The sequence below is a fragment of the Benincasa hispida genome, chromosome 3, assembly GCF_027475165.1.
Source record: "Benincasa hispida cultivar pf3 chromosome 3, pf3_genome.v1.1, whole genome shotgun sequence".
NCBI classification, from domain to species: Eukaryota; Viridiplantae; Streptophyta; class Magnoliopsida; order Cucurbitales; family Cucurbitaceae; genus Benincasa; species Benincasa hispida.
This window is the reverse complement of record NC_143480.1, coordinates 31,008,265-31,033,503: the sequence shown is the minus strand read 5'-3', so window position 1 is coordinate 31,033,503 and position 25,239 is coordinate 31,008,265. Positions and strand designations below refer to the sequence as shown.

The 25,239-nt window shown below is 40.6% G+C and overlaps 1 protein-coding gene across 1 annotated transcript; it reads right to left on the bottom strand.

Moving 5' to 3' along the window:
• Positions 1-17,396: 17,396 nt before the first annotated feature.
• LOC150037195 (uncharacterized) lies at positions 17,397-17,966 on the bottom strand. The gene is made up of 2 exons (XM_090311911.1): positions 17,667-17,966; positions 17,397-17,546 (listed from the first exon to the last, which is right to left on the bottom strand). Exons 1-2 carry the CDS (start codon positions 17,964-17,966, stop codon positions 17,397-17,399), a joined length of 450 nt encoding a protein of 149 aa, XP_090168037.1.
• Between the last annotated feature and the right edge of the window lie 7,273 nt (positions 17,967-25,239).

Genomic DNA, 25,239 nt, shown 5'->3' with positions numbered 1-25,239 from the left:
ACAAGCATAATGCAATAAACTAAAACAGTCCCTGTGTTCGACCTCAGATCACACCGAGAAACTTGCGGTAAAATTATACTTGGTTTCAACGCAAGGAAACTTGTGACAATGCACATCATACTACAAGAACATTCGTTAATAATGCATATCTAGAAGTAGTATCACATATCATCATATATCGCTATGTATATGCCTAAGATAGAAACATTCATAAAATTTGTGTTACAAGTTTATGGCACTATTTTCGGGGAACTGGTAACAGGGACATGGACTTGTTCATTCATTCATATCCATATTTGTATCAGCGCATTGTTTAAGACTAAAATTTGCGTTACAAGTTTATGGCACCGTTGTCGGGGAACTGGTAACGGGGACATGGACTTGTTCATTCATTCATATCCATATTTATATCAACGTATTGTTTAAGACTAAAATTTGCATTACAAGTTACACATGGTGAAGGAAATGAATGATGAATGTATTTGGTGAATAGAGAGATGAAGATGAATATATAATGATATTAAAAGATAAAGATAAGCATTTGTTACAGATAAATGAATGAAAGATTAGAAATGAACAACTGTTGATGAATAGCAAGTGAGAACAAATGAGGACAGCGTGTCAATGTCTTGACACGGATCCCGAACGGAGTTGATTTGCTTGCCGACATGTAGAAGGAGTGAGGTGGAAAACTTCTTTCTCAGGATAGTTCCCCAGGTAGAAATGATCTTTGCACAGAGCTTCTCTTTGGGATTGTGAATGAATTTCTGGCCCCGAGACTTCCTTTTAGACTTGTCTCGTCTATCTCCCAGATTTTCTATGATTGTCTCTTTAGACCAGCCTGCTCTCTTTAGAATTGATGTAACTATTTATAGACCTTAGCACCTCCTTCATCAGTGGTCCCGCTCTGAAAAGTTACTTTTTCTGCCAAGGCTTAGTGGAAACATCCGCTTTGCTCCACATTTAATTTGTCAGATCATACAACAAAAAAGGTGTACAATTTATAAAATCCTCGCGAATGCATTGCTCTTTTTATCTGTGGTCGATCATCGCATGCGGCGTGAATGCGTTGATCTTTTTGTCCACGATCGGTCGTCGTATGCGGTGCAAATGCATTGCTCTTTTTGTCCACGATCGACCGTTGCATTCGGTGCGAATGCGTTGCTCTTTTTTTTTTTGTGTCCTCGAGCGATCGTTGCATGTGGTGATACCTGTTTTCTGCAAAACAAAGACTTGGACATCCCTTTTTGCCATCGGAATAGGGTCAGTGGGTGTGCTTCCGACATTTTACAACTTTTGTGTTTCTAAGCCAATTTCTATATGTTCGACGCAACTTTTTCCTTCTTGTTGTTGCATATTCTAAATAAGATGGTATAAATAACTTGTATTTCTACAAGTTATCACACCTCCAATTTCGATATATGCTTGTCCTCAAGCATATCCTTTATTAAGGCTACTCCGAATACTCCACCTTTACATAATTTCTCGAAATTACTAATTCCTTTTATCCTTTGAACATTTCTTCAGCATGCTCTACTTTATTCTTACCCTAGACAAACCTCTGCTCGAAGTTCTCTTCTTGTTTTGAAAAGAATATTTTTCCTGTTCTTGTGAAAACAACGAAGTGCGTCGTTTATGCGGTGACCTGGTTTACTCTTACTATAGAGAACGTTGATCATGGTTACACCATTCGTTTTGGCTTGCTCCCACGGGTGTCATGCGAACATCCAACTTCGGTTGTGTATCAAGCTCAACTTCAACTCTTGTCCCGTAGCCAAGTTTTCACTTTAGCTAGTCAGTGGAGTAATCTTTTTATATATATATATATATATATATATATATATATATATATTTGTATTGCATCGATCCTGATAACCTACCTTTGTTTTGGCTTGCTCCCACGGGTATCATGCGAACATCCAACTACGAGCAGGTTCCTTTCACGACTTAACTCTATTTAGGTAACCTACCTTCGTTTCGGCTTGCTCCCATGGGTGCTGACAACGGAGTTTTGTTTTTTTTAAGAACGCATTTGTTTGATGTGAACGCATCCGCTTGATCACATCTGCTCATTCCGCTTGATCACATTTGCTCAGACCTTTTCCACCCCAAAATTTAGAGAGTTGCAAGGTTCTCATTGCGCTGTTTTGGATAGAAAAAACAAAACATTTAGTCAAAATTTGAAAAGAAGGTTTGAGCAGAATCTTGTGATGGAGAAGGTAAAGTGGAAACTATTACGATGAATTGTCTAAGTGTTAGGGAGAAAATGCAATATATAAAGAAATTTCCCTAAGGTTACGCATAATACTCATCATGGCAGTGCAAATAAACAACGCAAAAGAAAAGAAAGGAAATACCGCATTAAATTGACAAAGGATGATATAAATAAAGAGGCCAAGACATAAGGAAAGAATAGTCACTAAATGTATATAAAAATTGTCTAAGTACACAAAGAATTGTAATGATTGTAAACACAAAAATTGTAAGCATGTAATGGAGAATACAAAGGTATAGCTATATAAAAGAACTGTAATGACCGCAAAAAGAATTCTAAAATGTGAAGGAGAAGGTGGTACACCCCCAAATTTAACTTTGCGGCGGGGGCTTATGGTGAGGAGGGCATTGCGGAGGAGCTCTTTGCGGCGCTTCTTGAAAGAACAGAGGTTGCTGCAGATGCTGAGGAACCACGAGGCCATGCAAATATGCGGTCAAGAAATTAAAGTACTCGTGGTTGCGTTTGGCCATCTGTCTCTGATTCAGGCAAAGAGTAAAGATGTTGCGTTGAATGTTTATCATCACCTGACTCAGCTCTGCATTGCTCTCTCGCAACTCCATCAATGTATGGTGGAAGGAAGATAATTCTTGTGACAAGAAGCCCTACATGTCCTCAATGGCAGCAGCTATGGATGTGCTGGGGGGCGGTGCAGGTTATAACGGGCAGAAATGCACGTTATTACAGTGCTAAGTTATTAAACAATGCAGGTTTGCGTTGATAAAATATTTTAGATTGCGTCCAAAAAGCATTAAGTTCATAACATTGCGGTCGCATGCGTTCATTGCATAAGAATAGTTAACTTTTGTATTTTTATGCAGGATATGTGTTGACGTAAGGTGGAAAGCGCGATCACAAGAAATCAATGGTAGAGTGCAGCATTACCGCAAGGCTTTGCGGTGATTTTTTCTCGCAAACATCTGTTCAAGAAGGATTGTTGCATAGAGCCGGTGCAACATGGTGGGCGCATCTGGGTAAAAGGCATAATTAATCACGATGGGACAGAAAGCTGATTATGGTCGAATCCGAATTAAGTTGACAAGCTGCTAACGATAACAAGTACACTCAGCTTTTCAATGACAAATATTCGGTACATCAGTCAGAGAATTAAAGTCATCCCATCTGTGCAATCATAAGAGAGAAGCCGCTTTTCACCGTGAAGCTCTATAAATATCGAAGGCAACCTTAAAAAAAGGGGTTCAGCTGGTTCAGCTAGTTCTACAAGTTCGGAGAGTTAGAGAATTTTCTCTTAGATAGTTTAGCTTTGTTCTTAGATTTTCTTTTATTTTAAGGCAGAAGCGAGAGAAACAAGATTGTGCCAATAGATCGTTCCGGTGAACTTGGGAGAGTGCCGGAAGCTTCAAGATCAGAGAGAGGGCTAGCTCCTGTAGAAGCAGAAATATCTTTTGAACAGAATAGAGTTGACAATGTAAAGGCCTTTGCGAAGCAAGGGATTGCTACCAGGCTCTCTATCCTTAACTTCCATTGTCATTTTGTACTCAAACTTATCTATAGAAATGAAATTTACTTCTTTATATCTGTTCACTCTCTGTTTATCACGCACGAGTAGCTAAATCTGTCGAATGGGTTGAGAAGTACTTAGCTAGCTTAACTGAGGATATTCACTCTATGTGATTATCTTGTAGTATGTATGCTTCATTCGTCCATTAGAGTTACTCGGAGGGTAGTCTAAGGACAGGATCTAGGCTTGGAAAAGTCAAGTTAGAATCTAGGCTTAGGAGAGTCAGATTAGAACTCATAATCAAGAGATAAGAGCTTAAGAATAAGAACTGTTTGCTATTAACGCATCGCATGCATCCTAGAGATAGGATATGATTGTGTGCAGTCACCTTGTCCTTGTATACATCTTGTATCATCGCATAGGAAAAGAGTAGAGACTTAGGAATAAGCTCTATGGCCATTGTTGCACTCAACACATGCGTCCTAGACTTAGGAGCACCGCATTTGCATTGGAAAATGATTTGTTGTTGCATGAGAGTAGCATGATTGCATAGTCTGACGCATTCCCAGGAAATGCTAGTCTGACGGATTTCCTGGAAACCCGTTCCATGCGTCAGACTATGCTGTTGCATGAGGTTGATTATTCGGTAAATGCGTCAGACTATGCGTCTGATGCATTGCCAGGAAACATTAGTTAAAGTCCTTCTCAACCCGTTCCTTCGCATACTCAGTTAAAATCCGCCGCATTTATTTATTTTATTACCACAAACAACAACCCAAACAACTATTGATTTATTCAGTTACTGCAAAGTCTTCTGAGAAATTACCACCGCAACGCCACTGAGTTTCCTGGTAAGTCCAGGGTCGAACTCAGGGACTTGGGAAAACAATAAAATAATGCATTAGCCGTTGATGTCTCACCTGCATCGATTTGGGGCTGAGCAGAAGGGCCTGCTCCTAAATCGTGTGGGTCATCAACATGCGGTGATATTTGAGGGGAAAAGTAGGGTAGAGATGGATGGCTGATTGATGCTCCTGGGGATCCAGGGTTGGAGTCGGGCAGAAAGAGGAGGTTTGTAAAATGCTCGTGAAGATAGGAAAGGGGTTCAGCGGTTGAACTTAGTGGACGAATGACTAAGGGTAAGGGATCCTCTAAGGGTAAATTGATTGGACGAGGCAATGCACTTCCTTGGATTATGTCCTTTCCTTTGTCATTGAGGCACTGTTTCTTGGGTCTAGGTGGTTGCGGCGCATTCAGGTCGATGAGGGGTCGCTTCGATGGAGGCTCTGGGCAATGCGGCAAATCTTTGAGAAGGACTCTCAGGATTTTCATGTTGATGAGGCCATGGACTTTTGGCATGGGTTCTTCTTCAATGCCCACGCCCACAGGTAGGCATAGGCTAGAGACCGTCCATGGAAAGAAGTATTGGCCGCTGGCGTGGCTTACATAGCCTTTGATTTGCTTTGCAAGAAGTTGGCCCACATTGACTGGAATGCCACGTGCAATGCAGTTTGCGGCAATGACTCTATCCCTTGAAATAGTTTTATCATGCGACATTGGGATGAAATGTCTCTTCACCAAGTAGAACCAAAGGTGTGCTTCAGGCAGCAGATGGTTGGAGGCGAGGGTTTTGATGTTGGTCAAAGACACCGTCCACTTGGTGCCTGGTTGCATCAGTACTCTCAGCGCATCCTCCATATGCTCTTCGACAAAATCATCAATCAATTTATTGCCCGATGCTTTCAGGAAATTCTTCAACTGGTAGAGCTGATTGATGTCCTTCGCTCTGAATGGCTACCCTCCCATCAACGATCACCGTATCTTCAGTGTCGTGTAGCTGGCCGTGGTAAAAAGCCCTCACTACCGTTGGAATGACTATGGATAGGCATTGGTAGAAAGTTACCCACCCATGCTCCACCACAATACTGACGACAAGATCTAATAGTGGTGCCGGTGCAGGAAAGAAGCACATTTCGATCAATAAATCATCGTTTTCCTTCTTGGATTTTGGGCGCCTCCTGACCGGTGGAAGCTCGCTGCCTTCCACCTTCACTTTTCCTTTTTCTTAAGTGGACACAAGGCAAGATTTTTGTCTTTGAATGCATTCCATTTCCTTGCGCTACTCTTGCTTTTCCTTTTCCCACACTTCTTTTTCTTTTCTTTTTAGCTCTCTAGTGTGCTGAATGTTGGCTTTGCAGCGAAACCCTTTTTTTCTCCTTTTCCTTATTCTCTGCCTCTTCATCTTTTCGCATTTCTTTTTCAAACTGCTCAAAGGCGAGCGCAATGCGCTGCTCATCCTCAAGCCTTCTCTTCTTTTCTTCTTCTGCCCTTGCATTGGCAAGGTGAACCTCCTCATCATGAAGTTTTCTGGCCAAATTGGCCGAGGCGATGATTTGGCGCACCCTTGCCATTTTTTCTTCCTTCTCCTCTAATTTCCTTCTTCTTTCTTCCTTCTCCTTCTTTATGCATTCATGGATTGTTGGGTCTCTTGTGGACCCTTGCGGCATATTCTCCTTGCAACGCTGGATCAGTGGGGGATGTCAAGGTTTTCCTTTCGTTCGAACCGTAGAATTGAGCCTCCGATGCAACTAATCTTGAATGCGGCCATGAGGTTTGTTGTTGTGTTGCTAGTTCAAATTGCGCTGACACTCCCACTTCCACCCTTGCGGTGGTTTATTCTTCGTCGAAATCTAGGTTTTTTGCCCTTTTCCTCCGCTCTTCCTTTTTTCTTAGGCACTTCTCTTCTCGCCTGCGTTGTCTTCTTTCACTTCTCTGCTTTTCCTTCTTTTCTTTCTCCAGCCGGGAAACTTCATCTTCCTCTACCCGTTTCTCGTCGACTCTTCTCTCCTCCTTCTCTGTTTCTTCGGACTGCTCCATCCGCCTCCTTACCTCCATGACCTCCAAAACAACCCTAATGGGTGCCTTATTGAAGTTTGTTGAGGCAGTCTCCTTAGGATCTGAGATGGTGAGGGCCATCCTTCGCGAAGCCAAAACTAACTCCGCTTCCAATGGCAGGGGTTAGTTTACTACTCGTGCCTCCGACAACCCTCCGTTCTTCTCCAAGTGGCTCAAGATGCTCCCGAACACCTCCTTATCATCTTTTCTCTTCTGCTCACTCTCAGTTGGAGGTAATGGGAGGACAACCTCAGGTTTGGTGGTAGGGGTGTCTCTGTGCTCGGCCCCTCTCGGTGGGTGGATGGTGTTGCGGACACAGAGGGTTTTCGCCTGGGTTTTCTGGTGATTCTTGGAGTTGGCTTGGGCTGGGCGGCAAGACGACGGCTGACGGCGAAGAAAGCCGCCTCCCACGCGTTGATATGGATTTGGGAAGTGGATGATGGTTGGGAAGAAGAATGTGATGACTGTCTGGCCATGAGTTTGTGATAACGGGCAGAAATGCATGTTATTACAGCACAAAGATATAAATCAATGTTGAGTTGCGTTGGTAAAAACATACAATATTGCATTCAAAAGCATTGATTTCACAACATTGCTATCGTATACGTCCATCCCATTAAAATAACTAACTTATGTATTTTATGTAGAAAATGCGTTGGCGCAAGGCAGAAATGCGATCCGAAGAATTTAATGTCCGAAAACATAAGAGATTGCGACCGCAAGGCTATGCGACCATATAGGTTTGTGAAAATCTGCTCAAGAAGGTGGCCGCATAAGAGCTAGCACATGAAGGTGAAATCTTAATAAATCACGATGGGACGGAAAGCTGATGATGGTCGATTCCGAATTAAGTTGACAAGCCATTAACGACATACTGTAGCAAGTACACTCAACTTTTAGGTGTCAAATATTCGACACACCAGACAGAGAATTAATGACATCCCATCAGTGCAATCATTCGAGAGAAAAAGATCTTCACCTTGAAGTTCTATAAATATCAAGGGCCGCCTTCATTGAAAGAGTTCGCTCAGTTCAGAGAGCTCACCATATAGAAGAAAGTTAGCCTTGTTCATAGTTTTCTTTTACTTAGAAGGCAAAAGCGAGCGAAGGGAGATTACACTGAGAGATCATCCTAGTCAACTAGGAAGAGTGTCGAGAAGCGTCAAAGACAGAGAAAGGGCCAACTCTTGCGGAAGCAAGAACATCTTTTGGGCAGAATAGAGATAACTTAGTCTAAAAGCCTTGGGAAGAAAGATATTGCTACCAGGCTCTCTACCGTATTTCTCCATTTTCATTTTGTATTATGAAATTCTTTGCAATAGAAATTGCGTCTTTATATCTGTCCATTCTCTTTACAGTACGCATGAGTAGCTAAAACTGTTGAATGGGTTGAGAAGCACTTAGCTAGCATAACCTGAGAACTTTACTTGATGCGATCATCTTGTATTATATATGCTTCATTCTTCTATTAGAGATACTCGGGAGGGTATTCTAAGGATAGAATCTAGGCTTGAAAAAGTCAAATTAGAATCTAGGCTCGGGAGAGTCAGACTAGAACCGCATAATCAAGAGATAGAAGCTTAGAAATAAGTTCTGTTTGCTATTACGCATTGCATGCACCTTAGAGATAGGATATGATTGTATGCGATCACCTTGTACCTATGTGCATCATTCATCATCGCATAGGCAAGAAGTAGAGACTTAGGAATAAGCTCTATAGACATCATCGCATACATCACATGCGTCCTTAAACTAGGAGCTATCGCATTTGCATTGGAAAATGAATTATTGTCGCATGTGTATAGCATGATCGCATAGCTTGAACGCATTCTTAGGAAACGCTAGCTAAAGACCTTCTCAACTCGTTCCTTTGCATACTCATCGTATCTTCTGTGTTATTAGCTTTTTTCTCAAATCTGCCACATAAACTGTATACTTTAAACAACACACCAACTAACTCATTGACTTATTTGTTATTGCAAACTGATCGAAAATTACCATCGCATATTGTTTTCCTTAGTCCCTGTGTTTGACCCTGGGCTTACCAGGCAACTTAGTAGGATTTATACTTGAATCTTGCTAAGAAAACTTGCATGCACAATGCATATTCCACCATCGCATTCTACACCATTATTTCATCGCATTAACCACATATCAGTTTGGTGAAGGGAAAGAAGATAGTGGTGATTTTTCTTTTCTCGGAAGAAAGAGCTGACAGCGGTCGAGGTATGCAAAGGGTTTTCGCGAAGAAGAATGCAAATGAATTCCCAAAAGAGGCTGAAGGGGGGATGGAATTTATAGGTTAGGCCTTGATGGGCCCAATGCAATCGGTAGTGTGCTGGCAGGCTTTGGTAATCCAAAAAGGCTGCTGCGCCCCTCCCCATTATGACATAGTAGGAAAGGATGTCCTTTTGTTTGCTATGTAATAATTCACCCCAGGAGTGGAAACGATAGTTCGATTACCTTCTCGACGAATATTTTATCATTTATTTATTTATTATTTTCGGAGGACGAGCGTAATGTATATCTATTATTGCAAGCCGCACCCGTCAATGCAATGTATATTTGGAGGACGGGCGCAAAGTATATCTATTAACGCAAGATACACCCATAGACGCAATGCATACCTGACATTTCATTGTATTATCAACATCACAACGCTTATCCCAAAACCATAATGATAAGACATTGCAGTGTTCACTCAAATCGTTCAATCAACATTTCCTTGAAATCAATGCAATCATAGACTGAAATGGAAATTAATTAAATAAAGTAGGGAAACTAATAAAGCAGTAATAAAGCAGTAGTAAAACAATAAATAGAGTTGATATGGATGTTGTTTAAAAAGGATTTTCAATGTTATCGCAAACGCATCCCCACAAGCGATAAGTCTTGCTTGCCTAAGTCGATGGTCTCTTTACGTCGTTACACATTACCCCCATAGTAGGGTTTAATTCTTTGACCATTGACTTTGAATGCGTTGTTTCCATCCTCGTTTGTTAACTCCATTACGCCATGGGGAAAGATAGTCTTGATTCAGAATGGCCCAGACCAGCGGGACTTTAACTTTCTTTGAAACAATCGCAAACGTGCATTAAATAAGAGTACTTGTTGACCCACAAAGAATGTCCTCTTACTTATGCAGTTGTCATGCCATTTCTTGGTTCGTTCTTTATAGAGTTTTGCATTTTCATAGGCGTTCATGCGCCATTCGACCAACTCATTCAACTGCAGCTTCCAGACTTCTCCCACATTCGTCAAATCAAAATTTAGCTTTTTGATTGCCCATATTTCCTTGTGTTTCAGCTCGAGAGGCAGATGGCAAGCTTTTTCGAAGACCAAGGCATATGAGGACATACCGATTGGAGTTTTAAAGGTAGTCTTATATGCCCATAGTGCTTCATCAAGCTTGGGTGACCAATCTTTCCTGGAGGTATTGACTACCTTTTCCAAGATGGTCTTGATTTCCTGATTGGAGATTTCTACCTGCCATTGGTTTGTGGGTGATAAGCCGTTGAAACTCTATGGCTGACATTAAATTTGATCAATAGGTTGGTGATGATGCGGTTGATGAAATGTGTGCCTTCATCACGAATTAATGCACAGGGTGTTCCATATCGTGCGAGAATGTTTTTCTTGAGAAATTTTGCCACCATGGCCGCATCATTTCTAGCACATGCGATGGCCTTAACCCATTTTGAAACATAATCAACCGCAACCAAAATATATTGATGACCATCTGAAGGCAGAAATGGGCCCATGAAGTTGATTCCCCATACGTCAAAGAGTTCAATCTCTAAGATCGAAGTTAAAGCCATTTTGTCCCATCTGGATATGTTCCCTGTTCTCTGGCACTTGTCGCATTGCACAACATTGGCATGGGAATCCTTGAATAGCGTTGGCCAAAAATAGCTGCTCTGTAGAACTTTTGCGGTGGTCCGTTGCCCCCCAAAATATCCTTCATAAGGTGACTCATGAAAAAGTTCTAAAATATGCTTGGTTTCGTGCTCAGTTACGCATTGACGCAGAATATGATCAAGTCCAAGTTGATACAAGAATGGATCATCCGAGAAATAAAATTTAACCTCGTGCCTCAACTTTTTCTTCTATTGGTATGAATAGTCTTCAGGTACTTGGCCGCAAACTATGAAGTTTACGATATTCGCATACCATGGGATGTTAATGCATACCGTCATAAGGTATTCGTCAGGGAATCTATCTTCAATCTCTTTCTCTCTCTTCTAAACCTGACAATTTTTTTAACGTGATAAATGATTTGCGACTTTGTTCTCAGTGTCCTTTCGGTCTTTGATTTCTAAGTCAAATTCTTGCAGGAGTAGTACCCACCTAATCAGTCTTGGTTTTGCGTCCTTTTTCGTCATGAGGTATTTGATCGCAGAGTGATATGTATACACCACCACGTTCGATTCGATCAGGTACTGTCGAAATTTCTCTAGGGTAAACACCGTTACGAGCATTTCTTTTTCGGTGGTTGTATAATTTTCTTGCAAATCATTCAGTGTTTTACTGGCATAATAGATAGGATGCAAAACTCTGTCTTTTCGCTAGCTCAAGACTGCGCCCACTACATATCCACTTGCTTCGCACATCAGCATAAACGATTGCGTCCAGTCGAGCGCAACCAGAATTGGTGCGGTGATGAGCGCATTTCTCAGCGTGTGGAATGCTTCAGCGCATGCGTCATTAAAATCATATTCGCGATCAATCTCGAGGAGCGCACTTAGGGACCTTGTGATTTGAGAAAAGTTGCGGATGAATCTTCGATAGAACCCTGCATGTCCCAGAAAACGTCTAAGTATTTTCACATTGACTGGTGGTGGTAACTTAGCAATTACGTCAATTTTTGCTTGATCCACTTTCGATCCTGCCTTCGATATCTTATGACCCAACACTATTCCTTCTTCTACCATAAAATGGCATTTCTCCCAGTTCAAAACCAAATTTGTTTCTACGTATCTCTTCAAAACTCTTTCCAAATTTGATAAACAAGATTCATAGGTGTTGCTAAAAACTGAAAAGTCATCCATGAACACCTTGACTAACTCTTCGAGAAATATGAGAAGATGGCCATCATACACCTTTGGAAGGTGCCTAGTGCGTTACAGAGCCCAAATGGCATGCGGTGAAATGCAAATGTGCCAAATGGGCATGTGAACGTTGTCTTGTCTTGATCTTCCGGCGAAATCGCGATCTAGTTATACCCTGAAACCGTCAAGAAAGCAAAAGAATTCATTCCTGCAAGCCGATCTAATATTTGATCAATAAACAGTAGTTGGAAATGGTCCTTCTTTGTGGCCAAATTTAGCTTGCGATAATCCATGCATATCCTCAACCCTGTAGTTGTTCTGGTTGGAATTAATTCATTCTTGTTGTTGGTGATGACGGTCATACCCCCTTTATTTGGAATACACTACACCGGGCTTACCCAGCTGCTATCAGATATGGGGTAAATGACACCTACATCAAGCCATTTCACAATTTCTTTCTTGACAACCTCCCTCATCGCAGGGTTTAGACGGCGCTGCCTCTCTACGGATCCTGTTTTTCCCTCTTCAAGACGGATCTTGTGCATACAATACGAGGGACTAATCCTTCGAATGTCTGTTAAGGTCCATCCCAAGGCTTCTGTGTATTTCTCGAGGATCTAGATAAGTGCTTCCTCATTTTCTTTGCTCAGCGAGGCGGAGATTATGACTAGTAGAGTTTCATTGCCTCCTAAGTAAAGTATTTAAGGTGCACTGATAGTGCCTTCAACTCCAACACGGGTGGTTTTTCCAAGGATGGCTTAGTTCGTTGTGTTGATCGTTCAGATAACTTTATTGGTTCAAAATCATGGTCAGTCTATATTGCAACGCAACTCTCCTTCAGCATTGCGCCCACTTCAAAGTCTTCTTCTTCCGTTTCTTCCTGAAACTTGTGGCATTGTTCTTCCTGCAGTTCTCCAAGATACTGGCAGTTTTCCATATCATTTGGGTATTTCAACGCATTAAGAACGTTGAACTTCATTTGCTGATTGTCAACTCTTATAGTGAGCTTTTCTTTTTGTACGTCGATCAGCACGGGCCCCGTTGCAAGAAACGGGCGACCCAATATGATCGACACCTTAGTGTCAGCTTCATAGTCCAGTATAATGAAGTCAGCCGTAAAGATGAGTTTGTCCGCTTGCACAAGCACATCCTCTATCTTACCCTCTGGATGCGTTATTGACCTATCAGCCAACTACAACGTGACTGTGGTGGGCCTTGCGTTGCCAATGTTTAACTTCTTGAAGATTGATAAGGGCATCAGGTTGATACTTGCCCCTAAGTCACAAAGCGCATTTTCGACTTCTTTCCCCCCGATTGAGCATGGCAATGTGAAGCTCCCCAGATCTTTCATTTTCTTGGGGATATTGTTCTGGAAGAGTGCACTACACTCGTACGTTAGTGTGACAGTTTCATTTTCCCCAATCTTCCTCTTATTAGCATGTATATCTTTGAGGAACTTCACATAGTTGGGCATCTGTTCCAACGCTTCTACTAGGGAAATGTTGATATGTAGCTATCGTAGACCATCCAGGAACCTCTTGAATTGTTTACTATCGTCTTTCTTTTTCAACCTAGATGGGAATGGTGGAGGATCCCACCGTACTTCTTGATCGTTTGACTGTTCTTTGAGGTCCCTCACTTCCTGTGTTCTTGGGGATGGAGTTTGCGATGACTTTGGTTCTGGGTTCTGTGAAGATTCATTCTGCTTAGTGATAGTTGCTTCCAAACTGGTGGTTCTGCTCTTCGTAATCGAGTGGTCATTATTGGTGATTACTTATTCTGGTCGTTTTACTGATTCTAGTACTGTTGGCATGGGGACCGCCTTTCTACCGCTTCTCAATGTCATTGCTTGAAATTGCTCCTTCCCACTTGGTCCAGGTGCTTCTAAGCTGCTGGGAGGTGTACTAGGTGTTCTATTTTTAAGTTCGGTCGCAAGCTGTCTGACCTGTACCTCTAAAATCCTAATGGAGGATGCTTGCGACTACATGATCGCCTCGTTCCTTTCTATGTACTATTTAAGCAGTGCTTCCAAGGACGATGTATTGGATGAGGTGTTAGATGAAGAAGGTTGGTTGTGCGGTTGCCTGTTCTAATAATTACTCTGGCCTTGACTATGGTGATGAAAAACTAGAGGATTTTCTCTATTCTCGGAATGATTGGTCTGTATATTTATCTGGCCTCCCTAGTCGTTGCTCCCTCCTTAACTAAAGTTGGGATGATTCCTTCAACCTGAGTTGTATGTGTTGCTGAATGGGTTGTTATGGATAGAGTATACTAACTGTTGATTTAATGGGCAGACTTCCACTGAATGTCCCCCTCCGCATTGTATACAGCTTACAACTGCCACATACGTCAACACATTGGCTTATGTTGCACCCTGAGAGAGAGTTCCTTGATTTATAGCCATGGTTTGAAGGAGCGAGGTGACTGCGACCATCTAGGCGGGCCAGTGTGGTCATTGTATCCACTGGTACAATGGCGCTCTCTATTTTCCTTCGTTCTGGGCCTCTTCCTCCATACCTTTCATCAACCCAATCATCCGTATTTTGTGAGATGCGATCTAGGATGACTTTTGCTTCAGTACATGTTTTATCCATAAACTCTCCTGTCGCGAAGGCGTCTGCAGCTGCTTGCATTGCTCTGTCTAGGCCATTGTAAAAGGTCTCCATGAGGACGCAATCGGGAATCGCGATATGCAGATAGTTTGTCACCAATCGTCGAAATCGCACCCATGCGATGCTCAAAGTTTTGTTTTCTGTTTGCTCAAAATTTAACACTTCCGACGTCTTCTTGCGTTGACAGCGGGAGGGAAGAATTTCTTCATGAACCATTCAACCAACTGATCCCAAGAATTTATATCATTTGGTTCCAACTAATGAACCCACCTCTTTGCTTCGTCTCTAAGTGTGTACGGAAAAAGATATAGTCTTATGCCTTCCAAAGTAACGCTAGGAATGGAAAATGTGTTGCACATCTCTACAAAACTGGTCAGATATGCATGCGAGTCTTCTCCTTACAATTCTCCAAACTGACCCGCATTCTGAATCACTTGGAGCATGATAGGCTTAATTTCGAATATGGCGTTCTTCTCTACTGTAGGCCTTGCGATACCCAGCGAAAAGTCGTATAAATTAGGTGTTGCATAGTTCCTCATGGGAATGTTGCGGTCAGCAGCTAGAAAGACTGGGTCTTGCGGCGACCGATTCATTCCCTAATTCCCCTCAAGTCTCTCATAGTTGTTCGCCATATTCTTCTACGCCTAGTACGTTTTTGACGTGCTCTTCTGCGAAAAGTTCACTTGATTTCTGGGTAGGCGTTGAATTCTGGATCTGTTCCAGTAGTCATGCACCGTCAGTCTGGTGAATCCCGAAGGAAACACAATATCTAGTGGACATCTAACTAATCAGTACAGACACTATCACAGTCTCAACATCACAATTATCACAACATGGTTCTATAACATACGTATACACCTCAACATCATGGCTCTCATCATCATGGTTTTATAACATACATATATATCTCATCGTCCTAGTCCCGTAACATACATATACATCTCATCATCCCCATATTTAGTAGGATCTCCAAGAAGAATAATATACTCAAATCATTGTAGTATTCAAACATCTCTATGCGCATCTAGTCTTTTAAACCCCATGCCAACAAGGCATACATAAACATTACACCATTAATATATCCTCAGTAAATCATAATTATTAATAACTGACTCTAGTCCTTTCAAACCTCAGTCAATGAAGGCATACATGAATATCATATTAAGTAATGATCCTCTGTAAATAATAATTATCATTACATGGCACTAGGGCAGTTCCAGTAGTAAGATTACTTACCTCGATACTAGATTCAGATATCGATCCAAGCAGCAGTTGTTGATTTTGAATTGTCGATTGCGGCGACGTAATGCCACCGCAAGGACCGAATGATTATGTGTATGATGATATGCATTGCTAAATCACATTTCTCAATAATAAATGTGATCATGTGTTAATAAATCCGTGAGGTGGATTAACATCTTCACTTCTGCTCTCACAGGTGAAGATGTCGTTGAGCATGTGTTAGCTAGACATAGCTGATTTCTTCAACATGGATTAATTTGCTCGCTTAATCCTTTCTTCTTACCCTAGAGGATTAGTTACACATGGTGAAAGAAATGGACGATAAATGTATGGTGGTGAACAGAGAGATGAAGATGAATATGATAATGATATTAAAATATAAAGATTTTTGTTTGTTACAGATAAATGAATGAAAGATTAGAAATGAACAACATTTGATGAATAGAAAGTGAGAACAAATGAGGACAGCGTGTCAATGTCTTGACATGGATCCCAAACGGAGTTGATTTGCTTGCTAGCGTGTAGGAGGAGTGAGGTGGAAAAATTCCTCCTCGGGATAATTCCCCAGGTAGAAATGATCTTTGCACAAAGCTTCTCTTCGGGATTGTGAATGAATTTCTGGCTCCCGAGACTTTCTTTCGGACTTGTCTCGTATATCTCTCAGATTCTCTATGAATGTCTCTTCAGACCAGCCTGCTCTCTTTGAAATTGATGTAGCTATTTATAGACCTTAGCACCTCCTTCGTCAGTGGTCCCCCTCTGAAAAGTTACTTTTTCTTCCTTGGCTTGGTGAAACGTCCGCTGTGATCCACATTCAATTTGTCAGATCGTACAATAGAAAAACTATATTTCAGAAATCCTCGTGAATGCGTCGCTCTTTTTATCCATGGTCGATCGTCGCATGTGGCACGAATGCGTTGATTTTTTGTCCACGATCGGTTGTCGCATGCGGTGCAAATGCATTGCTCTTTTTATCCACGATCGACCGTCGCATTCGGTACAAATGCGTTGCTGTGTCCTCGAGCGATCGTCACATGCGGTGATACCTGTTTCCTGTAAAACAAAGACTTGGACATCTCTTTTTGCCATTGTAATGGGGTTAGCAGGTGTACTTTCGACATTTTACAACTTTTGTGTTTCTAAGCCAATTTCTATATGTTCGACACAACTTTTTCTTTCTTTTTGTCGCATATTCTAAATAAGATGGTATAAATAACTTATATTTCTTCAAGTTATCAGTAGTTTTCAATAATCAATCATTGAATTCAATACCCTAACGAAGCCTTAGCAATAACCACCCTTAAGATTCCAATCTCTAAAATCTTTCTTCAATCAGACCCTGCTTCCAAATTTTAATCCTTTTCTCCCGTAAAATTTTCAATTCTCAAAGAATTTAACTTACCCCCTTCCACAATGAAATTAATTCTTGACATTAATTTTAAATTAAATTTGTGTGACATAACCCCGTTCCAAAATGAAATGAATTCATGACATTAATTTCAATTAAATTTGTGTGACATAACCCCCTTCCAATTTATTAACATTAATTTCAAATTAAATTTGTGTGACATTAAAAGTCCAATTTCCATAACTTCCCTCCGATTAAACCATTAAATTGAAACACCTGTTCCTTCCAAAATGAAATTAATTCCTACCATTAATTTCCAAATTGAATAATTTCAACATCAATAGTTAAATTCCCGCAATTGCACTTAAATCCAAAAATTCAAAAAATGTCATCAATTAATAAAAATTACTAAAATTACATCAATAATAAAAATTCGGGGTGTTACATTCTTCCCTCCTTAAAGAACTTTCGTCCGCGAAAGTTCATTCCTGAAAAAGCTCCGAGTACTGGGCCTTCATCTCATCCTCTCGCTCCCAAGTAGCCTCCTTAAATTGGTGATTCTGCCATAGGACGTCACAAATGCAATCTCCCTGCGGCGCAATGTCTTTACCTCTCTGGCGAGAATCTCTACAGGTTTCTCCTCGTAGCTCAAGTTGCCATTCAGCTGCAAGGGCTCAAAGTCAACTACATGGGATGGGTCTGTTACATACTTTCTCAGCATCAAAACATGGAAGAAATTATGAACTGAAGAAAGTGATGGAGGCAATGCCAATCAATAAGGTACGGGACCAATTCGCTCCAAGACCTCGAAAGTTCCAATGAACCTCGGGCTCAACTTCCATTTCCTTCCAAACCTCAAAACACCCTTCATAAGTGCCACCTTTAAGAACACTTTATCACCGGTCTCAAATTCTAGGTTCTTACGTCGTCTGCTTTGAGCTGTTTGCATATGGGCCTTGATCTTCTGTATTACCCCATTCATGGCTTTCATTAGCTCAAGTCCTAGCAATTTCCTTTCTTCTACCTCTTCCCAACACACAGGAGACCTGCAGCTCTTCCCATAGAGGGCTTCAAACGGCAACATGCCAATAGTAGCTAGATAATTGTTATTATGCTAATTCCATCAATTGCAAGTGAGAGTCTCAACTCCCTGAAAACTCTAACGCACAAGTGCACAACATATTCTCTAATGTCTGGTTCAAACGTTCTATCTGACCATCAGTATGTGGGTGAAAAGTTGTATTAAAATCCAATTGAGTACCCAATGCTAACTGGAGACTCTTCCAATAACTAGATGTAAAATGAGGGTCATTGTTTGACATAGCTAAAACTAGTATCAAAAGAGGTGTGACAACCCCTTCCATATATAACTATGAAACTTAAGATGCTGAAAACTAACAATACTTTAACACGTTCAAGCTGAGAACCATGAAAACTATCGTGAGCTTAAGAAATTATTATCCACTAAAAACATATATCTAAGCTTACCATTCAGTCACAGGGAAAACTTCATATGTGTAGTGGAGAAATTGGTCATGCTATATAATGCATCATCTGAAGATGCATACCAGAACAAATTTGCTCAACTAAATACTGCTTCTACTCTAGAAGCGCCGACTATGATGTCTCTCTTAGGGTCTACATGTCTAAGAATAACTCTGTCTAATTAAGTCTCATATTCATGAGAAACACATCATGAGGCCCTATACTGTCATGGGCTATAAAACTACTTAAGCCAATCCTCATATTATTCTTTAGCCTTAAAACGATCACATATCATTACTTAGACCCTGCTGCAGATGAATCTAAAATTCCTTCTGAAAATGAGGTTTTAAAGTCCCTAGATGCTAAAGAATCAATCAATTGATAACACATTTTCATAACTTCGTAATATTTGTAATTGATCACTGTAGTTAGTTTTTACGATAAAATCTTCTTGAATCATAAGTCATAGCTTGAATTACTCGTACTCCCTAGATCTAGTTAATTCATTGCCCATGCAAGGGAAAACATACTATCCCGTACTGCTCCAAACCCACCTATAGCAACTTCTTGTTATCAACTCAACTTTATTACCAATCTGTCCCTTATGCCAATGGTGATATTGGAAGATCCAATTTACTTACTTTTGTGCATATACCACTTTTGTCTACCTCGAGCTGTATTAATTTCCTTTTTCAATCAAATTGATGGTCTTACTAGTTCATGTTTCGAACTTGCACACTACGTCAAAATCCCTTATATCTTACTAATGCCCTTAATGGTTTACCTCTTAACTAATGAAGCCTCAACATACCATGTCAATAGTTCTTGAACATCTACTGTTACTAGTAACTCCATTTTAACTTATCCCGTCTCAACCTTTTATTTTGGTAAAAGATTCTTGTGTTAAAACAAAGGTCCATACAAATCACCTATGTAAGCTATCTTTCTATCAAACTCATATTCTCCTAAAGTTCCACATGATAATGAGATATTTTTCTTTTACACCAAAACAAATTCCTTGTAACCCCTCATGTCATGCCTCCAAACCATACTTAACTAGGTGTTCTGAACACATTAAATTCCTTTCTCTTTCAAAAAGAGTAAACTTTCTTGGATACTTTTTTTTTCCACTTTCCAAGTGGAACATAATCTCTTTACTAAAGTATATTTTACTTAACTCCACCATAAGTCTTATCTCTCACACTAAGAATTTTCATCTTGTAGAATTCTCCTTTGCCAATTTTCATGATTTTAAACTCCAAAAGACTTTCATTTGTTCAAATTTTTCCAACTTTGATCTCCTCATCATAATAAGACTATGGATTTAATTAATCTAGGTACTCTAAAATAATCCTTCAACCCAAACAAATAACACTTTGCTTTATCCCCTTTAAGTCTAAACTCATGTCCAACTATTTTCGTTTCTTTTAATGACATCAACTTAGCTAGATATTCCAAAAGAATCCTTCATATCACTACACATACTTTATCTAGTCCATCAAGTCGTAGTATTGCCAAAGTGATTATGACTTATTAATCCTTTCAAAAATTCCTCTCAAAATGTTTGGTTTTAATACCTCAAAATCTTTAATAAATCCATAGTCTTTTCTTTTTCTCCTTCTTATCCATAAAACAACTTTTATCCTTTTACTTAAGTATGTGGCCTGTGAAGAAATTTATTTGTACCAACACCAATTGCACTACTCAACAATAAAATATAACACTAATCTTTAATGTATTCTTATCTAGACAAATTTAATCCTTGGCTTGAATATTTAAATACCTTTATTCCTGAATTGTAATAACTCTACATAGATTCATCAACCTTTAAGATCTTTGAACAGAGGTATATATTTGTTTGTTTCTAACAAAATTTCCACGAGATAAGCTAGTGCCAAGTGACCTCATAATTTTATTTTTTCCTCCTTTCGTAGCATCGTACCTGAATAATCCGCTTATAATAATTTCTAACGAGTCACTGACCTAGTATTAGATTATAACTAGTGCATTTAAGCTAAACAAATATTTTAACACACAACTACCATAAAACTTTTAATTGATAAGACATACCTAGCGATGACGAGGAATCCATTCATGGGCCATAGGGACATCTGGACTTACATAGTAAGTCAGTCTATAGAACCTAAAACATGAGCTCTAATACCAACTATAACGACCCGACTTCCTAGGACTCAAGTTAGACCGTTACTAAACACATGCATGCATGGAACTTAAAACGACACCTTTTTACAGTGAAATAAATGCTAAATAAATAAGATAAATTCAAAATGCCTTCATTAAATTCAAATATTAAAAACAGGCGATAGGGTACTGATAATGGGCAGAAATGCACGTTATCATAGTGCTAAGTTCTTAAACAATGTTGGATTGTGCTGATAGGATATGTTAAATTGCGTCCATTAAGCATAAATTCTATAATATTGCGGTCCCATGCGTCCAATGCATTAAAGCAGTTGATCTTTATAATTTTGTGTAGAATAATGCGTTAACGCAATACAAAGAATGCGATCATAGGAATACATTGGTCGAGCACAACTTCACCACAAGACTTTGCGTTGATCGTGCTCCCAAACATCCACCCAAGAAGAATCACCGCAACATGGTGGACGCATCCGGACGAAAGGACAATTACGATCGATGGGACAGAAGGCTGACAGCAGTCGAATCCAAATTAAGTTGACAGCCGATAACGGTCACAAAGTACATCCACCTTTATCGGTGACAATTATCCGTTGCATCAGTCAGAAATTAAAGTTGTCCCAACTATACAACCAGGAGAGAGAAACCGCCTTTCACCTTTGATGCCCTATAAATACCAAGTGCATTCTTCACAGAAGGGGTTAAGCAATCGATTACTTCATCACTTACAAGTTCACGCCTCTGTTCATAGTTCTCTTTTCCATTTTACGGTGGAGCTAGAGAAGAGTGGTGACGTCGGAGATCATCCAAGGTGGCTCTAGAGAGAACCTTGAGGCGTAAGAGTAGAGAGCGGGTTGTCTCTCGCGAAAGTGAGAATATCTTTAGAGCACGAGTAGAACAGTGTAATGCCTGGTGGCAAGAAATGGCTTCAGGCTCTTTACTATACTTGCATTGTTATTTTGTACTTCATCTTATATCTATTCAATGGACGTTTTATTTCTACATTTGCTAACTCCCTTAATACGCATGAGTAGCTAAACTAGTTGAATGGGTTGAGAGGAACTAAGCAAACATGATCTAGGAAGTTCATTGCTTGCGATTGTCTTGTTTTATGTTGTGTAAATTACCCCTTTAGAGTTACTCGAGAGAGAATCTAAAGAAAGAACCTAATGTCTCGAGAAGCTAGGTTAGAATTTGGTCTCGAAAGAGCAAGATTAGATTGCATAAACAAGAGATAGGGACTTAGAGATAAGCTTTGTTGTCAACTTGCATCGCATGCATCCTAGGAATAGGAATAATATTATATGGTCGCATATTTGTGTGAATGTCATATTGTCATCGCATAAATAGGGATAGAGGTTTATATGTGAACCCTGTAGACTTATCGCATATTTATCGCATGCGTTCTAACCTTAGAAGCCGTGGCATTCACCCCGAGAGGGGGTTTACTATTGTATGCATGTTGCACGATCGCAAAGCATGAACGCAACCTAGGGAGTGTTAGTCGAAACCCTTCTCAACTCGTTCACCGCATATTCATCGTATTTCCCGTTTACCAACTCTTTTCAAACTCTGTCGCATTTATTATTATTTTCATCAACGCAATAACCACTCAACACTTGTTATTTCACTGGTTACCGCAAGTTTTCATAAAAATCTCCAACGCAACTATTTTCACAAGTCCCCATGTTCGACCCTGGACTTACTAGGAAACTCAGAGGAATTTACACTTGGATTCCGCTGGGGAAACTTGAGTACACAACGATATCCATCTACACATATCATTCGTATCTCCACTTAATAATATAATACATAAAGTTTTTGGTGCCGTTGCCGGGACTTCGGCAAAATAGTTGTTAACGGTAATTTTGTGAATTCTTTGCAGAACTCTCAATCTCTGGCGAACTACAACCCGGAGATTGAGAGAACATTTCGAAGGAGACTAAGAGACCGCCAATAACAACCACTTTCTGATAAATAAGAGATGGCGGAGTAGCGTAGGAATGAAGCACCAAACAACAACAATGTCATGCCAAATCCAATTATGTTGGCAAACGATCGCAATAGGCCCATTAAGAACTATGCATCGCCAAATCTCTATAATTTCTCTCCGAGAATCATGCGGCTTGCCTTAGACGGAAGTAGATTTGAGATGAAACCGATGATGCTGCAGATGATCCAGGCTGCAGGTCAATTCGGAGGAAGGCATGGCGAGGATCCGCATGCCCATATCTGAAGTTTTATTGAAATCTGCAATACTTTTGTGTTCCCGAACATCTCTGCTGAGGAGGTTCGACTAACGTTATTTCCATTTTCTCTCTGTGATCACGCTAGGAAATGGGCTTATTCGTTCGAATCAAGAGAGATCACTTCTTGGGAGTAGGTGGTGGAGAAGTTTATGAAGAAGTATTTCCCACGTATAGAAAATGCAAGATGGAGAAAGCTTATTACTAATTTTGAACAAGATATGGACGAATCGCTCAGCGATGCTTGGGCGAGGTTTAAAAGGTTGGTCCGAGATTGTCCGCATAATGGGCTGCCAGACTGCCTTCAAATGAAAATTTTCTACCACGGTTTGAATTCTGATTCACAAACCGATGCCAATGCAGTAGCAGCTGGTGGTCTACTTGACAAGACTTATGATGAGGCGAAGAATATCCTGGATCGCATCTCCAAGAATCATGAAGATTGAAGGGAGATCGACCAGAGATTAAGACTCAAAGATTCTGATGCAAATAACGGTGCTATTGTCTCATTGCAAAACCAAATGACCACAATGATGAATTTGATTCAAGGAATGACGATCAGCAGCCCAACACCGCAAGGTGGGCAAATCAACGTAATAAGTCAAAACACCGCAAGGTCTGCAACTTGTAGTGATGGGCATGCAATGGAGGATTGTCCACAAAACCCACAGTCTGTAAATTTTATAAAGAACAACCCCTTTTTCCAACACCTACAACCCCGGGTGGAACAACCACCCAAACATTGCTTGGAAGAATCAACAACAAAATTTTCAATCTGTGGCACAAAAAGAATGACCACTTCTTTCAACGCAGCAACGGTCAACAGAGCAACCAAGCAAGTAGCTCACAATAACCACCACAATCTTCTTCCCTAGAAGGCCTATTGAAGCAATATATAGAGAAAAATGAGATGGTGCTTCAAAGTCAGGCTACGTCCATCCGCAACCTTGAATTCCAAATGGGCCAGATTGCAAATGAGCTCAAAAGTAGACCGCAAGGGACGCTACCAAGTTCAACCGAGCTTCCACACAACCTAGGGGGTTTAGGTAAGGAGCAATGTCAGGTTGTCACCTTGCGCGTGGAAAGACTGTGGAGGGAGAAAAGGAGGAGCAGAATAGATCAACCTCTATCGCAGCTGAACTGAGATTGCGACAACGCAAGAAGAAGAAAGAGAAAATGAAGCAGTACAACCTGAGGTTGCGTCAATCTCAAAGTCAAATGAAACGGGAACCATGAAAGTCTAGTTACCACCTTTCCCTCAGAGGCTAAAGAAGAAGAAAAATGAAGAGGTACAGTACCTACGCTTTTTATCTATGTTAAAGCAATTATATGTTAACATTCCTTTCAGTGAAGCGATTGAGAAAATGTCTGCCTATGCCAAGTTACTGAAGGACATGGTAACCAAGAAAAGAGGCGTTGGAAAATTTGCCACGGTGGCACTAACGCAAAGTTCAAATCTATTATTCCACTGAAGATGAGCGATCCTTGGAGTTTCACTATTCCTTGCTCCATAGGAGGACTCTATATTGGGCAAGCCCTGTGTGATGTGAGGGCCAACGTAAACTTGATGCCACTGTCAATCATTCGACAACTAAATGTGGGGCAACTTGTGCCCACATCCGTGACTCTTCAACTAGCCGACATATCTCTGGTTCATCTAGAGGGTAAGGTGAAGGACGTGTTCATCACGATTGATAAATTTATTTTGCCAGCTGACTTCATCATCTTAGATTATGAGGCCGATAAAGATGTGCCCATCATTTTGGGGGGTTCTTTCCTATCAACGGGTCGTGATCAAATTGATGTGCACAAGAGCGAGAGCATTTTGAGCATAAACAGACAAAAGCTCAAATTTAATATAATTCGTGCCATGAAATTTCCTGAGGAAGACCTGTAAGATTCGGAAGATGACTTGAATTTGATTGAAGAAGAAAAGTCTGATGAAGAGTATGAAGAAGAGGATGCCGACGCATCTGTAGCTGCCTATAATGCGATCGTAGCAAAAATAAACAAAGAAGAAGGATCGATCGCAACGCATGAAGAAGAGCCTAAAGAAGACAGAAAAATAACTCAACCTTCTCTTGTCGAGCTACCAATCCTTGAACTAAAAACCCTACCAACACATCTGAAGTACGCATTCATGGGGCAGAATAAGAAGCTACCAGTAATAATTTCCTCCGCACTTAACGCAGATCAAGAGAATGCATTGATGAGCATTCTCAAGAAGCATGTGCGAGCAATTGGCTGGACGCTTGTTGATATCAAAGGAATTAGCCCTGCGTACTGCATGCACCACATTCGTCTTGAGGACGACCACAAAGCAACCATTGAAAATCAACGCAGAATTAACCCTACGATGAAAGAGGTCATAAAAAAGGAGATTATCAAGTGGCTGGATACGGGCATTATCTATCCCATTGCAAATAGCACGTGGGTCAGCCCCATGCAATATGTGCCGAAGAAGGG

Bases quoted from the DNA above. Each gene is read 5' to 3' on its own strand.
- LOC150037195 (XM_090311911.1), bottom strand. From the start codon at position 17,966: ATGTTGCCGTTTGAAGCCCTCTATGGGAAGAGCTGCAGGTCTCCTGTG. The intron at 17,547-17,666 runs GTACCTTATTGA...GAGCCCTTGCAG, and splicing joins TCTTGGAGCGAATTGGTCCC to CTGAATGGCAACTTGAGCTA.